This window comes from Eschrichtius robustus, chromosome 7, assembly GCF_028021215.1.
Source record: "Eschrichtius robustus isolate mEscRob2 chromosome 7, mEscRob2.pri, whole genome shotgun sequence".
Lineage (NCBI taxonomy): Eukaryota > Metazoa > Chordata > Mammalia > Artiodactyla > Eschrichtiidae > Eschrichtius > Eschrichtius robustus.
Genome location: NC_090830.1, coordinates 9,824,287 through 9,843,446, shown reverse-complemented (window position 1 = coordinate 9,843,446; position 19,160 = coordinate 9,824,287). Strand labels below are relative to the sequence as shown.

The following is a 19,160-nucleotide window of genomic DNA, read 5'->3' as shown; positions in this document are numbered from 1 at the left end:
ATAAAGTTTTACTGGAAACCAGCCACACCCATTCACTTACATATACGGTCTATGGCTGCTTTTGTGCTACAGTCACAGAACTGAGAGAGACTGCACGGCTGGCAAAGCCTGAAATATTTATTGATACTGTCTGGCCTTTTAAGAAAAAATACGCCAACCCCTGATGCCTGGAGCTACAACTGTCAAAGGAGGGAGACAGACACCTGCCCTCCTTCTGCTTTATGGAGCTGAGGACAAACCCGACTAGCTGGAGAAGTGACCTGGGTACAGAGGGAGAATCAAAAATAACTGAAAAAGAGAAAGACCTTCACACCTACACCCCAAATATACAGAACCCCTAGGGCTTAAAGATTTGGATGACGTGAGACCTGACACTGGGCTGTCCCACTAGCTCCAGCTCCTTCCACGCAGCCAGAAGCACCCCCAGACTAGATCCCACCTCTCGCAATGTGCCGTCCCCGGGCAGAAAGCTCGTTGTAGGCTCCGTGCCTGACTTTTAGCACATTTGATTTGGATTTCCCCAGGCCCTGAGCACACAGTGAGTATCAGAGTGTTTTAAATGCCTGGCCATCAATAGGCACATGAAAAGATGCTCAACATCGCTAATTATTAGAGAAATGCAAATCAAAACTACAATGAGGTACCACCTCACCCCGGTCAGAAGGGCCATCATTAAGTCTACAAATAACAAAAGCTGGAGAGGGTGTGGAGAAAAGGGAACCCTCTTACACTGTTGGTGGGAATGTAAATTGATACAGCCACTATGGAGAATAGCATGGAGGTTCCTCAAAAAACTAGAAGTAGAACTACCATATGGTCCAGCAATCCTACTCCTGGGCATATATCCAGACAATTCAAAAAGATACATGCACCCCTAGCAGCACTATTCACAATGGCCAAGACATGGAAACAACCTATGACACGGAAACAACAACAAATGAACTTATCTAGGAAACAGAAATGGACTCACAGACATAGAGAACAGACCTGTGGTTGCCAAGGGTGTGGGGGAAGGACAGGGATGGATTGGGAGTTTGGGGTTAGAAGATGCAAACTGTTATATATAGAATGGATAAGCAACAAGGTCCTGCTGTATAGCACAGGGAACTATAGTCAATATCCTGCAATAAATCATAATGGAAAAGACTAAAAAATAAAATAAAAATAAATGCCCGGCCATAGGCAGCTGCAGCCCTTGGATGGTCTACTCTTTAAGGTAACTCAAGGATTATCATTCTTCTCTACCACAGATGGAATAATGAGGAGGCCTTAGGTTAGCAGAACAGAGACAGGTAGGTTTTCTAAGAATCATAAATGACAAGACGTTTATTTCTGTTGGGAGCTATTTCAGCGTAACTTTCTTCTTCTTACTGAGAGTGAGAGACGAAAAACAACACGTCAGAAGCACCGAGAGAGCCGTGCAGGCAGACACACACAACGCCCAGCCTGAGCTGCCACCTCTTACCCCTCACAGGACCGATAGAGTTGCTCAGAGCATAGCGCAAGATCCTCTCCTCCTGGTTGTACAGGACAAACACGCTGTCCACCGAGAGCTGCTGGGTTCTGGGCAGGGCTGGCCGGGAGTCGTCGTGGACGCACTCCTGGAAGGTGATGGTCTGGCGCCACTGGTAAGTGTGGACGTGAGAAGGGGCAGCGCCGTCCCGCTCGGGTTCCGTCACTGTGTACTCCCGGCTGGAGGATGATGTGATCACTGGATGCAGGAGGGAAGCAGGGACACAAAGGCGAGATCTTGAGGGTACAAGAGGCTTAGTCAAGGGCTCTAAAACCATCAGCAGTATTCTCTGCCCACACTGCTACCAGATGACAGATCGGACGGAACAGCATAAATAAAACTATTTATTTCAGCACTGGGACTCATTCTGCCACCTAGATTTCCCATACTATTATTGATGTTATTTGCATTAGGAATAGTTACTGCTTTTTCTCATCAGGTGCTTCTCTATAAGTTCCTAAGTCACCCAGAACCAACCCAGAGTTTAAGGTCTGATGGAAAGAGCACGGGCTTGGAGGGAGAGACACCTGAATTCACACCTTGCCCCTTCGCTCACAAGGTGTGTGCTCATAGACCAGTTACTAATTTCTTTATCCTCTGTTTCCTTTCTGACATGGGTTGGGGTGAGGATGAGATAATGTATGTAAAATTTCTGGAATCAAGCAGGCTAAGACTCTTATTAAGACACACTACCATTTATGGAGCATTTATCACGCGACTAGCAGTGATAAATAGAAGCTGCTATAAATAACCCTAGATTAAACGGTTCTCTGATATATAAAAATGAGACAGTAATAGGTTTCAGTAGCCAATTTCTATAGAGCTGTGAGCAAATCTCAATAGAGAAGGGAAACAGTCTTCCCCACTTAGAAGACAGCTCGCTTTTCACCCATACAATGAAAATCTCAACTTCCTATTTTAAAAAAAGTATAAAAGACTCTTCACATCTGTGTGCTCTGCTGTAGTTCATAATCAAAGCCAGAGGATACATAAAAGATTAGTGTAAGTTGCCTTCTGTCCAGCTCCCACGTGCCGGGCTGTCAGAAACACCATCTGGTCGTAGCCTGACTTGCAGACCGGGGTGCCGCGGCTCCTTGCACCTCCTATTCACCCACTCGTTTTCCCCAGGAGAGCCGGAGCAAGCCACAGAGCCATGGTAATGGGTACAACCTTTCTGGATGGCCATTTAATAAGAGCCTTTAAAGAGTCTCCACTGTTTGACTTGGCACTTCTATTTCTAGGAATTCGGTCAGAAAAGAATCAGGAATGTGGTCAAGATTTATGATGAAGATGATTATTTCAACTCATTATGAGAAGGAAAAAGTGGAAATAACCTAAGCTTTAGAAAAGAGAATGGTTTACATTGACAGCCATACAATAGAATGGTACAGATTCATTAAAAAGTGTTTGCAAAGCCTGTTTAATGAAACTATCAAGTATTCATAATTTGACGCTAACTGGAAAAGTGAAGATACAATAATGTGGTATGACTGAAATTATGTAGATAGAAACTATATACTTGACTGGAGAGTATACAGTAGTATTGCATCAATGTTAAATTTCCTGATTTTGATGAGTGTACTGGGACCGTGTGAGAGGACGTGCTTGTCCTTAGGAAGAACACGTGAAATATTTAGGGAATGAAGGATCATGGTGCCTACCGCTTACTCTCCAAAAAACCCCATATATATATGTATGTATGTGAGAGAGAATGATAAAGTAAATGTAGCAAAATGTTAACAACTGGTGAGGCTGGGTAAAGGATATGTGTAAACTGCTATTTTCAACTTTTCTGTAAATTTGAAATTTAAAAAGTACATACAGATGTATATTATAATAAAATTATATTATTTTGAAATTATATAATATGATGAGATTTTACGTTGGGATATTATTTGTGTTGGTATATATACATATGTTGGGATATTTTTTATATGGAAGGAAAAGGCTGAAAGGAAATACACTTAATCTAATAATAATTGTGTGCTGGTTTTACATCTGTAAGTTATGCTTATTTTCTTTTCTGCCCTAAATTCTCTCCAATGAGTGTGCACGATCTCTATTAGAGAAAAGGTGATTTGTATAAGGTACCCCCTGTACTTCCCTCTCCGAAGGCCAGGAGATAGCATGGGCTCAGGGCTGGAGCCTGTGGGTGGCGTTGCCCCGGGACGCGGCGCTGCCCCGGGACGTGGCGCTGAGGCTCACCCTGGTGGGAGTAGTGGTAGAGCTCCGTGTAGGGCTCGATGTGCACCGAGGAGCCGAAGGCAATCTGCGGCACTCGGCCCTCCAGCTCCGTGTCGATGGTCAGGTGTCCGTGCTCATCGATACCGCTGAACTGCTGCTTAATGAACAACTTGCCCGGGTGCCCCACAAAGGTCACCTCAGCCTGGCGGGTGAATTCACCCCCTGCAAAGCAAGGTCAGTCTGTCACGTTGCTGTCAAGGAAGCCACCCTCATGCCCACCCTGGGCTCACTGTGGGGACAGGCTCACACCTCCTCTGCAGATGCTTTAGTTTGGTTAGTAGAAATGGGGCTGTTGACACCAAGGACGGAGCTGGGACATCCATATGGCCCAACTGAGTCACACGCAAGAAACAGAAGCCGCTTGCCAGCTGCAAACCAGCATCTGAGACGGGTGGGCTCATGGCTTGGGCTGGAAAAAGCAGGGGATAGGAGTTGGACTCCCAGCTGTGCTGGGTACTGGTTGGGTGAGCTTGAACAAGTTACTTAACCCCACGGAGCCTCCATTTCCTGATGATGAAAAAGGGATACAATCTGTCTTGTGGAAATTAGACAAGTACGTTAAAACGTCCTCTGCCAAACATCAAGCGCTCCAGGACGTCGGCTGTGGGAATGACTACTGTAACAGCTAAGCCCTGGTCAGGATGGGCCAGTTGTTCAGGGCAAACTATCACCAGGCCCAGAAACCATCCTAGGAGCACATACTAAGGTGCTGGCTCAGGACCTCCCCTTGGTCTGGGCAGGGAAGCAGCCCCCGACAAGCAGGAAAAAATACCCCCCCTTCTTCCAGCTTCCTCCCTTTGCCACCTTTGCAGACTCCCGATAGCACGGCTGGCAGCTATTTCATGATATGTGAGAAGTATATGAAATTTACATTTCAGTGCCCATGAATAATTTCATTCCAACACAGACATGATCATTCATTTGCATATTATCTTTGGTGCTTTTGCTCGATGACGACAAAGTTGAAGACAGTTAGTCCCCTACATACGGATGAGTTCTGTCCCAAGAGCGCATGCGTAAGTCCAATTTGTTCATAAGTCCAACAAAGTTAGCCTAGGTACCCAACTAACACAGTCGGCTATCTAGGACTGTACTGTAATAGGTTTACAATACTTTTCACACAAATAATACATAAAAAACAAACACAAAAATAAAGAAAACGTTTTTAATATTACAGTACAGTACCTTTAAAAGTACAGTAGTACCAGCTACATCACCGCTGCTTTTACACTTGCTTCCAGACATCCTGGGCTTGAACTGAAGATACTGTACTACTGTACTCTATACAGTACTGTACAGGGAAGTACATAAAAGCACAACCACTTGTAGAGGATGCACTCACGTGACAATGTACGCCAGACATGTGAACTAACTGACGTGATTGGACATGCAAACGTAGGTTCGCATCTTTGAAAGTTCGCGACTTGAAGGTTCGTATATAGGGGACTTTCTGTAGCTGCAACAGAGCCCGAATAGCCTAAAACATTTAGGCAAAGCTTAAAATATTTACTAACTGGTCCTTTGCAGAAAAAGTTGGACAACTCCTGCTTTATAACCCCCAGGTCCCAGGCAGATATCCAGCTGATAACACAGGGGCAGATAAGAAGGACCATTGTAGTAACAAAGATTTGCTGTTGTAGGGAATTTGTAAAGACTCCCTCAGCCTCCCTGAAGTTGATGTAAGTTACAAAGGACCATCCATTTAAGTCAACCCATATTCAAGGCAACACCCATATGAAATGCTGTGCAGCCAGCCAAGGAGTAGGACCTGTGGATCTGGCCACAAAGCTCAACTACGTATGCAAAGGGAAGAGCATGTGTTTGCAAGAGAGCCTGAACATCGTTATGCTACTCAGGGTACACATGCCTGTGGGAAAGGGAGAAAAAACACTGGGCCATAAATAAGGTATCTTATACCCTTTTCAAATATATATCCTCTCCTTTCTTAAAATGTCCACATTTCAGGAAGTTAGGTATTTATGCTCTGTAACTTTGGGAGGGGTGTCTATGCAAAGCCCACAGACCCTGCTCTCGCAGTGTTTTCACGATAAAGCCGTGGCTGAAGCTCCAGTGAGGCTAGGGGTGTTGGAGAAGGCAGGTCTAGGTAGTCAGAGGCAGCGGCTATGTACCTGTGCCCCAGAACAGCAGGCTCCAGGTCCTGGGAGCGGCCAGAGATGAAGGATGCAGGCTCCTCCACCCAAGCAGTTCCAGGAAAGGGCCTCCAGCACAGCGGGGCCAGCCTCAGCACAGCACGGGAGAGGCCACCACTGCTCCAAGGAAGCATCTCCTCCGTTCCCGCCCACCGACAACCTGCCCACATGTCCCCTAAAGACTGAACTTTCCCCGACGGGACACGGTCTCTGAGCAGCTCCAAGGAAACTCAGGTTTCCTAAGACTCATGAGGATTATGTTTATCAGGCTGAATTTACCAGCTAGAAATGACAGGTTCCTTTTCTCCAAGCAGATACTGAGGAAATGTCAAATATCAGTTTCAGATTAGTTGGGAATTTGGAGGCAGGCTGGATAAATAGAAGGAGCCCCATACTTTGGGTTGTGAGGATATAGGAGCAAGCATCATTTGCTCTGCCTAAATCTAAATCTCCACCCTGAAATCGCTCCCTGATCAAAATGCAATTCTAGACAGTCTTAGTTAATGTATATTAATTGAAAAACTTCTTGATAAGTTTACCTCAACACCTTACTTCCAGAGCCACAAAATGCTTATCGGTAAGTTATTTGCAGACATGGATTTCCCTTTCCATTCACCCCAGCCCATTAATTTTAAGGTCTGATGTCAGTTACCTGTGATGCTGAACCCATTCTTGAATCCATCTTGCTCCACGGCAAACATCCATCCAATGATGCCTCCAATAGGGGCCAGAGGAAGCAGAGAGTACCCGATGGTCTCAGGAATGGTGCTGATGGCTGTGTAGGAGCGCCCATGGTTCATTACCACGTAAGAGTGGAGGTCGGTGTTCTCAAAGACAGTGGGAACTTGGCTGTTCCCCACAAAGACCTTCCCTTTCACCTTGCCGTTAACTCTCTGGGGGGTACCTGAGTGAGAAACAAAGAAAGCAGCCAGCCCTTCAGAATAGAATAGTATGTCTGGTAGGACCTGTACGTATAAAAGCAAAGAGCCAAACAGTGCTGGGGTAATGGGCTTTGGGGTAAGTGAAAGCAGCTGTTCTTCCCAAAAAGGCAGTTCCTACGGCTGTGTCTATGAGCCTTACAAATTCCAATTTCTTCCTCTCTTCCACGCTGATGGATAATGGACAGCAGAAAAGTGAGACCCATTGTTTGATGGAGGAACGTCTGAGGCAAATAAAACCATCTCATAGAACAGTATCATGGATGGTCTAGAACTAGGTGACATAAATGTCTCACTTTTGAGAGTATCAGGGACAGAATCAGTCATTTCACTGGGACAGCAGGGCTAAACTGGACGGGACATTTGGTTGCCTGATCTGTAACACATCTTAAAGAGCATATCCGGCTCAAACATAGGACTGCCACTCTGAGTCCTGGACCTTCACTCAAGCCAAGCCAGACAGAAGTGGCCACAGCGGATATCGCAGGCCACACAAATACGCCCTCTGACCCAGAACCAGCTTGTGGGCTGGGGTGTGTTTGTTGTTGATCGTTCCATTTAGCCAACTGGGAAAGATGTGAAACTTACTATGGCATACTTAAAAGCTTTCTTCATAAATTGCTAAATAGTATATGTATAGGACACCATTTTTAAAAATCACATTAATGATAAATGTTAGCATACACTTAGGGGCAAATATCTGAAGAGATGTACACAAAACTGCTACCAGTGGTTAACTCAGGGCGATATGGTGAACTTTCATTTTCTATATTAGATATCTCTATAATGTTCATATATTTATAACTTGCATATATTCATTATTGTTTAATCAGGAAAGGATAAGCTATCAAGAAATTAAGTTGTTCTTGCATTTGAATAAGAAAACTGAAGGTTACCACATGACCCAGCAATTCCAACTCCTAGGTATATACCAAGAGAACAGAAAGCATATGTCCACACAAAAACTTGTACACGAATGTTCTTAGCAGCATTATTCATGATAGCCAAAATGGGAAAGCACCCAAATGTCCATCAGTTGATGAATGGATAAACAGAATGTGGTATATCCATGAAATGGATATTATTTCACTAGAAAAAAGGAATGAGGTACCTGATACATGCTAAAACATGGATGCACCTTGAAAACATCATGCTAAGTGAAAGAAGCCAAACACAAAGGTCCCATGTTGTAAGATTCCATTTATATGAAATATCCAGAACAGGAAAACCCGTGTTGACAGACAGTAGATTAGCTGTTGACAGAGACTGGGGATGAGGATAAATTGAGGGTGACTGCTAAGAGATACAGAGTTTCCTTCTGGAGCCATGAAAATGCTCTAAAATTAGAGGTAATAGTTGCACAACTTAGTTAATATACTAAAAAGAACCAAATGGTATACTTTAAGTGAGTGTGTTACTTACATCTTTAAAAAAAAAAAAAACTGAAGGAAGATGTAATTAAGTCACCTTGGACTGTTCAGGTTTGATGTAGAATTAAATTCTGTCACTTACTGATTGTGCATATCGTGTTTCTCTTCCTAGATTATAAATGTCTAGAGACAAGACTTTCACACCCAACTCCCTGGCTCCGTCTTAGCAGAGGTTTCTGTGCACAGTAAGTTCTCAGGAAAGTTCGTAGAATAAACTGAGACAAACGAGCCCTCATCTGAGCATGGTCACCAGTGTTCTGAAGACTTTCTGCTGTGTTCAATATGCCTGAGCTGCTAAACAGGGTCACTGAGGGACTTCCCTGGCGGTCCAGAAGTTAAGACTCCACGCTCCCACAGCAGCGGGCATGGGTTCCATCCCTGGCCGGGGAACTAAGACCCTGCACGCCGCGCGGTGCGGCCCCCAAAAATAAAATAAAATAAACAGGTTCACTGACAAGCCAAGGCAGACTCGACACAGCGTATTTCTGCAAATAAACTATGTCATTACACTGGGGGATGCTGTGAAGTTAGAAGACTAATATCAAAAAATGTCTCCCCCCGCCAAAAAAAAAAAAAAAAGCCTCCCCCAAACAATTACAGAAACAAGCAGGAAAGCCAGGGGAAGGAAACCAAATTTTTTCCACCAAATTTGGAGCTAGAAAACTATTTCAAAAGTAGCAAGACTCCAAAAAATATTTAAACCACAAAACTATGACGGGACGTGTATAGAAGGTCAAAAAATGTAGCCGAGCAATCTGTCACATCTGAGCTTCCTGCCAAATGCAACCTATCAGCATTTCCAGTCTGATATGTGGCACAGAAAGAGCTAATGAGATTGCTCTTTGAGAAGAAACGTTCACTGTAGATTTTGAAAGCTGCTCCCAGGGTGAGAGAAATATAAAAGCCAAGCCTAAAACAAAGCAGCAAAGGTACACCATCCCCGGGGCGGTGGGCTTTAGAAGAAAACAGACAACATATTTATAAACGTTAAAAACATCCCCCCAAATTAATATGCAACGTATACAAAATTTTCTTTCGTTGCTGCAGATAGTATTTAACTATCTAATTGTGATCTAGGAGGGAACTTTTTTATTTTAGCAAATTAAAATAACTGATTTAACTTTAGCTATGGCAGGGGATCTGAAAAACAGAAAAGCATTCCTCCAACTGAGTTTTATTTAGTTGTATTGTGTGAAGCAGTTGAGGTTCCTCATTAAACACACGAGGAAAATGACAGGTGACAAGTGAGGTCACTTGGCATCTGAAGGAACAAATGTTCAGTATGGTTGGTTTCGGTTTTGTTTTAATTCTGGTTTATGGCCTCAGGTTCCCATAGGTCTCCCTCTCTAAGTAAACTCTTATCCGGACCCTCTAGACTTTTGAAGAGAAGATTCTTCCGACCATCTGAGAATGTCAAGACTGGTTGGTCCTTTTCCGGGGACAGAGCTCAGAACTGATGCCAGCCCACTGACGCCAGCTGAGTCCATTTTGGAGTGGGCCCACAATGGGTCTGGGCTCCAGAGCTGTGATGCACCCCTTATGCTCCTCCATCACCATGTTGGGATTCCAGGGGCATGAGGACAGGAAAGTCTTTACCCGCTACACACTTTGGTTTCCACCAGCCCACTGTGGCCTTGCTGGAGTTGAACCACCATTAGGATGGTGTGAGTGATGCCAAAAGAAAAGGTTTGAAAGAAACGGAGGAAAATGGGGGGCACTGACAATTCGTGGTCCAGGCTGCATAATTTCAACACTTCAGCCTTTGTCTCACGCTAGGGACAGTTGTGAAGATGGGCTCCTAATGGCCGTCATTTCAGAGATGGAGAAACAGCACAGGAAAGAAAGAGACCTCCCCTTATTAGAAAAAAAAGGACACTCCCCAGGACCACCACCCCCAGTAGAAAAATACGGGCAAGAACGGGGAATGAGAGATTAACTATCATTGCCCGACTGAAAATACCACCCCCGTTTAGAGATCTGGGTAAAGGAAAGATTTCAAAACAAGCACCAAACAAAAACTCCACTCCTCCCCCTTTCTCCCCCTTCAAACGGAACAGACAGAAGCAAAGTACCTTCTGCAACACATTGCCGGCCGTTCCCCGTGTAGCCGGAAACACAGCTGCAACAGAAGCCGGTGGCAAAGTCCCTGCACTCTGCGTGCACAGAGCATTGGTGTCTGTTGTTGGCACACGTCTGGCGGGAATCTGTGTTGTAGCTGAAAACTGCTTGGAGAGAACACAGCACACCTGTAAGCGCTTCACAGTGCTCTGGACCAGGAGGCTTTCTGACCCTATGCCCTCAGCTGTGCAAGACTTGACATCTGCTCAGGCAATTCAGACCCAGGGCTCCCTACCTGTAGCCACTTAAATAGTATAGTGGTTCCATTATTCAAACCACCAAAGCAAATGGGTCTAAAGGGAGTTTGAGAAATCACAAGGGTGAAGTCTTTAAAAATGCTATAATCCAATGTCCTCAGTATCACGGAATCAATATTAGGTGACTGCCACCCAATGTCAATCTTAATATGGCATCCATTTAATGTTGTCAGATCTGCTTCACATTTTGGGCAGGAGGGACCTTAAACTTTTTTTAAATTATCTTTTATTGTGGTAAAATATCTATAACATAAAGTGCCATTTTAACAAGCTTAAAGTATTTTTTAAAAATTTTGACCCTTTCTTCTCACCAGGGGATAAATCAGAAGCTCTTGAGTCAAAAGCTGGTTAGAAATAATTCCTCAGTCATACCTGGTCTAAAAGCCCTTGACCCAAGAATCAGAAGAATTTCTCTCTATTTTAAATGTCTCCCTCCCAGGTTCATTTTATTGGATGATGAACTAGCTCATTAAACTCAAAAATCCAGAGCAAATTAATTTGGGATGAAGTTCAAAAACACAAGAGGCGATGAACTTTTAGAAGGGATAACGACCCCCTTTATAAATGACTGTTATGAGTGAAGAGAAAAGTAAAGTTTAACTCCAGGTAGATTCCATGAGTCCTACATACCCAGAAGGGAATTTCCTGTATGTATAAAGTTGGCGTTTGGAGCTGAAAATACTTGGGCCCTGAGCTGAACGCATGTGAGGCTACTGATTGCTTAAGCCCAGCTCCCAGTGGGTCTGCTTTGGTCGACGTATCTGTGGGTGACTATTCAAATCACACCAGGAATGCACTGCTGGCTACAGAAGACTGACCTTTCTAATAAAAACAGTGAAATAACTGGGATCGAGGGCAGAAAAACATCTCTTTTAAACACCGTTGGGGTTCAAATCTGGGCTCTTCTTTTTACTAGTACCAAGGGATATACTACCATAAGTTGCTGGGGCTAGCTATGCTCTCATTTAAGTGATGGCTTCACAAATGAGAATTTCAGAGACACCTATGTGGGGTGAAAGCAGGATGAGACTCAAAACTCACCCTGCAGGTAAACATATGTGCAGGTAAACATATGCAATCCATCTTGGGGCGACCACTCTGAGACCCAGCTGTAAGAGCAGAGTGCAACGTGCTAGGTGTCAGCATTACCCCAGGAAATCCAGGGTGCTGTGTGTGTAAGGGGAGCCCTGAGACATGAACCACGTCCTTATCATGTCACTTAAAGGCAGCTTCTCCATTTCTGTGCCTCAGAGGTAAGTAAGCACACTACCCTGGCCACCAGATCCTGTCCATGCTTTGGGATACTTGATAAGAACAAACATCTGACTATTGCTACGAGACAAATCACAAGTAAGGAGAAATAAAAATGGGTGAATAATGTGGAATTGAGTTTATGTTTTGAGGGCCTTATGATAACTTCATAGTTGAAGCAGTTGTGCGTCATAGTAAACATCATTTAAAGGCTTGGACCATCCCCTTGATAGGAATCTTAATGGATTATAGGTCAACCTGAAGGGCAAAAAAATAATGAACACAGTCTAGTTCAAATGTCTTTTATAAGACAAATCAAAGCATGCTGGGGTTCCAGTGGTTTTCCCTGAAAATGTAGCAAAAATCTGATATAATATGGTTGATTAGAAGATATTGTACTTTAAAACCATCCTCAAAAAGGGGATCTACTTATCTTGTAGTTTTAAATGTTCACAAACTAACTCTGAAACTGATAGGGCCCGGGAGGAAAAATAATCAACCATCCTCCTTCCAAAACAAAGAGGAAATACATTTCAAAGATAAACCGTGTCAATAGCCAAAGGAACTTCTAAAATGTTTGTTCAGGTGGGTGAATATATTGCTGATCTCAGAAGTCACAAATAAGGAAGGAAATCTGACTATCAAAATAATTCTAAAGCACTTTTCTCTTTAAAATGGAAAAAAAAAGAAAGAATAATAGGAGACTTGAAAGAGGACATGTTCTACAGTCCCCATAACCCCAGCCCTAATGGCCAGATCCCTTGGAGTCTCTGAAGCCTTCGGGCCCATCGACCTATGCTCTGCAGCTATGAGCTCCACCCCTCCTTCCCCAGGCGCTCATCCTTACAAACCACCAAATAATGCACGCAGCTGACACCCCGCCAGCAATGCTCCCCTGTCTGGAAACCCAAGTATCCAAGAAGGTACCACCTGCAACGGAAATGGCCTTACCAACTCCTGTTTCCTCAACTTCATCCACGTCTATGACCTGTGGTTGCTGCTGGGGAAACCCCTCCACTGGCAGCTGGAAAGATCTGGTCCTCTCCGTGGGAGGTCCAGGGGGTCTCTCAGTAGCCAGGCGGCGGGGGGAGAGGTCACTGGGCATGTTGTATGTGCCAGTGTCTCCCCTTCCCCGGGCCTCATAGGGGAAGGATGTGGTGCCCGTGTCCTCCAGGCTCAGAGATGTCACCGAGTCATAATCGTCATCATACTCTGCTCCGTCGTCCAATCCCAGGTTCACGTCCGAGGGCACCACGCCACTGGCCGTGGCCGGACTCCCAATCTCAAACACCCAGATGCCCTGCTGCCCAGAGTTGCTGCTCCTAGGGGGAAGGACAGGCTTCTTGGAAACAGGCCAGCAACCCACAAACAGCCCCCAGCAACCAAGCAGAAGGAGCCCTGGGGATCCGTGTGAATCTGAACCCCATCGCCTGCTTCTGCCCGCAGCCTCGGTGGAGGATGAGAGAGCAGACGCAGTCCTGTCTGGTCATCACAGAGCTGAGACCATCCAGGGGGATACGGTGAGGCTGTATCCAATGGGCACAACCCTAGCAAAGGCTTAGTCTCGGCCATTCGAGAGGCACGCTTCAGGCCTTAAAATGCAATTTATAGGAATCACTGGTCATGTGCTTTACCATATAAGCAACCTGTTGACCGGAGTCATCCATTTTCTCAGTTATTCTCTTTCCAGAGCATGGTGTGATATGATAAGAAATATGTATTTGGTCCTTGTCTCTGGTTCTGGCATATAACCCCTAAAATCCCTGTAATTTCTAGAGTGATAAGAGTGTCTTTTTGTATGCTAATGAGATGGCTGGTGGCTGGGGACCCTGGGTAGCTTCAGGATGGGGGCTGGTCACTAGGAAGAATAAAGCTTGATTACAGAGTTGGAATTTTCTTCCCCACGCCCTGACTTCCAGGGAGCGGGGTGAGGAGTGGGGTTGGAGAATAAGTTAATCACCAATGGTCAATGGTTTAATCAATCATGCCTATGTAATAAAAATTCCTAAGTGATGAGATTGACAGAGCTTTTGGGCTGGTGAACACACCAAGGGGCTAGGAGGGTGGTGAGCCCAGAGAGGACATGGAAGCCCCTCACCCACTCTTCCTCCCATACCTTGCCCTATGCATCTCTTCTATTTGGCTGTTCCTGGGTGTATCCTTTATAATACACTGGTAATAGTAAGGAAAGTGCTTTCCTCAGTTCTGTGAGCCATTCTAGCAAATTATCGAACTTGAGCAGGGGTTCATGGAGACCCCCGATTTATAGCTGGTTGACCAGAAGTGCAGGTGTCAACCTGGGACTTGCAAGGGATGTCTGAAGTGGGGGCAGTTTTGTGGGACTGAGCCCTTCACCTGTGAGGTATGTGCTGACTCCAAGCAGTTAGTGTCAGAACTGAATCGAGTTATAGGACACCTAGCTGGTGTCTGAAGAGTTGGAGAATTGGTTGGGGAAAAACCCCCACAAATTTGGTGTCAGAAGAGTTATGAGTGAAAATAGTACAGAGTTGGTTTATTAGAAAGCCCAACACTGTTAGCTGTGGAACCTTGGACAGGTCTCAGTTTACCTTTTTATGTTCAAAGGGTGTAGTGAAATACAAATGATATTGAGAATCTAAAGGCATTTTATAGTTATAAAATACAATAGAATAACCCTAATCTCTACTTCTTGCACCACCATTTTTACTGTTCTTCTGTGTGTGATTGGAAGTGTTCCTATAAGAAATTATGTAAAATGACCAGCTCATACAATGGAAAGAAGGGACATACACTACTTGGTAGAGAATACTGAGCAAAAGATTGGGGTTGGACAGGGAATGAGGAATCAAGAAAGTCCTGCAGAAACTGGACGTCTAATCAACCTGTCTGCTTGGGACTCAAATAAAGGCAGTGATATGTCGGAGCTTGCTTGAATCAGCTTGTAAAAAATTAAATGATATAAACTTACAATTAAATAATCTATATTAAAAGCAAAGGCAATCAAAAAGATACAAATACCCCAGTGTTCACTGCAGCACTATTTACAATAGCCAGGACATGGAAGCAACCTAAATGTCCATCGACAGATGAATGGATAAAGAAGATGTGGTACATATATAAAATGGAATATTACTCAGCCATAAAAAAAGAACAAAATAATGCCATTTGCAGTGACATGGATGGACCTAGAGATTGTCATACTGAGTGAAGTAAGCCAGGGAAAGACAAATATCATATGATATCGCTTATATGTGGAATCTAAAAAAAAAAAAAAAGTAATAAATAAACCTATTTGCAAAACAGAAATAGAGTCACAGAGGTAGAAAACAAACTTATGGTTATCAAGGGGGAAGGGCGGGGATAAATTGGGAGATTGGGATTGACATATACACACTAGTGCATATAAAACAGATAACTAATAAGGACCTACTGTATAGCGCAGGGAACTCTACTCAATACTCTGTAATGACCTATATAGGAATAGAATCTAAAAAAGAGTGGATATATATATGTATAATTGATTCACTTTGCTGTACAGCAGAAACTAACACAACATTGTAAATCAACTCTACTCCAATAAAAATTTAAAGAAATAAAAGCAGAGGCAATAAAGACTTGAAACTCATCCCATCCATATTATGTTACTATTAGCTATATTCTTCAAGTTATTTGAATCTACTGCACCTCTATGGTGAGAATACTATATAATGGTTCACCTTTTCTCAACCCCAGGTTGAGCGACATGATGTGAGCAGCTGGAAACTGGCCATGGTAGGAGTATTTACACCACGGAAATAGGCAAATGCTATAAATGAGGGCTTCCCCAACCCGCCTAAAGCCAGTTGCTAAGCATTTACCAGCACACCGTTAAAGTGTAGAGGAGTTTTAGACTCAATTGGCAATATGAAATTGGGAGGGGTTTTCTCAGCCTTGGGGTCATAGCAGGAGATAGTTTTGAATAACTTGTATTTCTAACTTTATACGTATAGTAGAGATGGTAAAACTGTCTCAAATGAGAATGATATCTAAAAACTTGGATACCTGTTCATTCTAAGAGTATATTCCCTTGAGTTCATCAGAAAAACAAAGTACTCCATAATATAAAAATTATATACAAAATTTAAATCCATGGGAACATTTTTAGGTAATGCTCTATATTGCCCATTACATTATTCTTAATTTAATAAGACAGTAAAATGATAATCTTATTAAGGGGAGAATCTACTGAAGAACAAAAAAAAGCATACTTGGCCAAGTTTCCAATTGATTCTCTGTCATTAGCAAATACATTATAAGCTCCGTCACTCTTCCATATTAATCCTACTAAACCTTGGCTGAAAGCAACCACTGCGGGAACTTGGTTCTCGTCCTTCTTTGAGAATGTCGTATAGAACTGCAGACCATCTTCAGGATAAAGGAAAATGGCATAGGTGCTGGAATCAGAGGAGGCCAGAACAGCCTGGAATGTGTTTCTCTGTGAAGATGAGTTAAAATTCAGTTACTCAGGAAAATATCTACAGATCCTGAAATGTGCTCTTCACCAGATTGTATCTAAAAAGTACAGAGACGGCAGTATTTACACCTTATTCTAAAGAAATACTTTTGTAACAAGGACCAAGTATTCCAGGATAATTCCACTTAAATATCTCTAAAGCTATGTCAACATGAAATTTTCTAATTAATCAATGAATACTTTCTGCGTAACTGTGACCCTAAGGTTAATGAAAAATTATAGAGATGGCACCTCCAGGTAGTGGCCTAAATCTCATGCAACTTAGCAAAGTCTTACCCGCAGAATTTGTTTCCACGGCCATTAAACATATTCAACCACATTCATTATTTAGCTGATTGAGCCCAAGCACCGTGCAGTAAGAAAGAAAATGAGCTTTGAGAGAAAACGAATCTGGATCCAAATCCTGCTCTACTCCTCACTGTCTGTGTGACCTTGGGCATGTTACCTAACCTCTCTGAACCTTGATCTGTGAATCTGTAAGATGGAGATGAAGCCACCTACCGCATAGGAATGTTAGGAGGACTACGTGAGCTGGCATATGAAGGGCCACAGAGAACATATTCCTAATGTTAGTACCTCTCCTACGCACCAGGCATTGTCCTGAGCACTGTGAAGACGAATAAAAAGTACGGGATCGCCGCACTTGAGAATTTACAGTCTAGGTGGGAAAACTGACATGTGAACAAAACATTGCCAAACTGGAGGATAGATTCTGTAATGGAGTCGTGTGCAGGCGAAGTGCCCGATGCTGGGAGGAGCGGGGGCAGAGGAGGCGGAAAGAACAAGCAGGAGCTGGACACGTGCAGTGAGGGTCACGGAGAGGCCATCGCAAGCAGAGAGCACAGCTAGTGCAAGAGATTGTGGGTAAAACAAACAAGCAAAAAGCCTCAGCAGGGAATTGCAAATAATCTGACACAGCTGCTGCAAGGGGGTGCAGAGAAGTAAGAGTGAGGGGAGATTTGGCCCATGAAGCAGGCAAGAGCTCTGTACAAGGGGCTGGGCAGGTATCACTCAAGTGAAAGGGATGCACACTCGAGAAATTGAAGGTTTTAAACAGTTTTCGAGCACAGCACTCAGGCAGATACAGGTGGCAAAGCAAAACGTGTCAGACAGACTTCTCCAAAGTGTGCTCTATGGGATGCAATGTGTCTTATTTGGAAGGGAAAAGGGTATGGCCAAAAGGTTTGGGGATGGCTAAGTTAAACAAAATTAAGCAGGTTTCTGTACTATAGGACTTTCCAGAGTGAGTCACCATGAGGGAGATATAGTTTTAGCGCTTCCCAAACTTATTTGGTCCGAGGAGTCCTTTTCCTCAAGGAATGTCTGTGGGACCAGTGTTCTGTGGTACACACTTTGGGAACCACCAGCTGGGAACATCCCCCATTTAAAGGGAGTGCTTTTGGGCCTTTCAAGTTGCTGTCTACCCTGTAATGCTATAAAAATTAAACAATGGTGGAGCAAATTTATTTTTCCAAGGAGAGATCGAAGCATGTCCTAAAGAGTCACCTCAGATCTAGAGATGGCTTCTTCAAATATTCCCCTTCCTTCAAGGGCAAGTCCAAGCTCTACACACCCTAACACCTTTCCCAACCACTTGATCCACAGAGACTCCCATCCCTGGTTACGATGAAACTTGTTTGCTGAACCATCCACATGGTACAAATGGGTTTTGTCCCCCACAACTAGAGTGTGGGTCTGGTCTTTATTCTTCACACCTCTTGGGACTGCTTTATTAGTTTAACCTATCACTTCATATTAATAAATTCTCTATTTATCTAGAAGCCACCTCCCACTATCCACCACCCAAAGTAAGAGCAGCTAAGGCTGTAATTTATCAGCCCTGTTCTTGCCATGTGGCAATCTTCTCAGGAATTGGCTTTCTTTACATCTAATCATCATTACAGCACAGATTTATGTAGCCCTGCACATAAGGTTTTGGAAGTTTCAGACCTGCAATAAACAGCTTACTAGATTTTGCTTTGGATGTCTGTCCAGTCTTTATCAATCGCATGGGCGTGGTGTACATCAGAGTAGCACAAACCAGAAGACCAAAGTGTACAAAGCCAACACGTTAGACTATTTGCCCTTGTGCCTGGGTGGGTGCTTACCTTGCCTTCCTGGGCAGGGTCCTTGCTGGGCCCTTGGTAGGGAGCCACGGATTCCCAAGTGACAACCACCACGCTACTGGGCTTGAAAGAGACTTCCGGGAACCCTCTCTGGACACACTCCGCTGCCAGCTGAGTGACAGAGGGAGATAAGTCTTCCCGATAGTAAACCTTCCCAAGGCCGTCTGTCGTGTCCAAGTCCGCCAGGAAAGGGGCGACTGCTCCGAAGGTCGGTGGGAATAGCCCAGGATGGGATTCTTTGGCTGGGGGCTCACTCATGGCAATAATGCCGTTTGTGGTAATCTGTACAAAACCAAACATCATTAAAAGGAGTGCAGAAACTTACAATCAAAAATTGGGAGCAACCCAAATACCCATCAACAAGAGAACACGTAAATAACTTCTGGCCATTTCATACAATGGAATACTATACAGTAATTTTTTTAAATACACAAAACAACATGAGTGAATCTCACAGATATTAAGCCAAGCAAAAGAATCCAGACACAACAATAGTACACAGTATATGATTTCATTTATGTGAGATTCAAGAGGAAAATGGTGTAGTTCAGTTAACTGCAATTAATCTCAAATGTACACAAAAGTTGCACTTGTAGAGTACGTAAAGATAAAATTATCTCAGCTCTTTTTTTCCTTGAAAA

The 19,160-nt window shown here is 43.8% G+C and overlaps 1 protein-coding gene across 3 annotated transcripts in view; it reads right to left on the bottom strand.

Annotated features, from left to right (window-relative positions):
• NID1 (nidogen 1) overlaps positions 1-19,160 on the bottom strand; it is a 94,347-nt gene that overhangs the window by 51,110 nt on the left and 24,077 nt on the right. For 2 of the 3 annotated variants that reach the window (XM_068547569.1, XM_068547566.1), the window contains exons 2-8: positions 18,502-18,801; positions 16,128-16,354; positions 12,853-13,223; positions 10,348-10,500; positions 6,560-6,811; positions 3,719-3,919; positions 1,466-1,711 (exon numbers count right to left, since the gene is read on the bottom strand). In XM_068547569.1, the coding sequence (XP_068403670.1) occupies positions 1,466-1,711; positions 3,719-3,919; positions 6,560-6,811; positions 10,348-10,500; positions 12,853-13,223; positions 16,128-16,354; positions 18,502-18,801 (1,750 nt within the window). The remainder of the gene's footprint in view (positions 1-1,465; positions 1,712-3,718; positions 3,920-6,559; positions 6,812-10,347; positions 10,501-12,852; positions 13,224-16,127; positions 16,355-18,501; positions 18,802-19,160) is intronic. The other variant, XM_068547568.1, reaches the window with a different exon arrangement.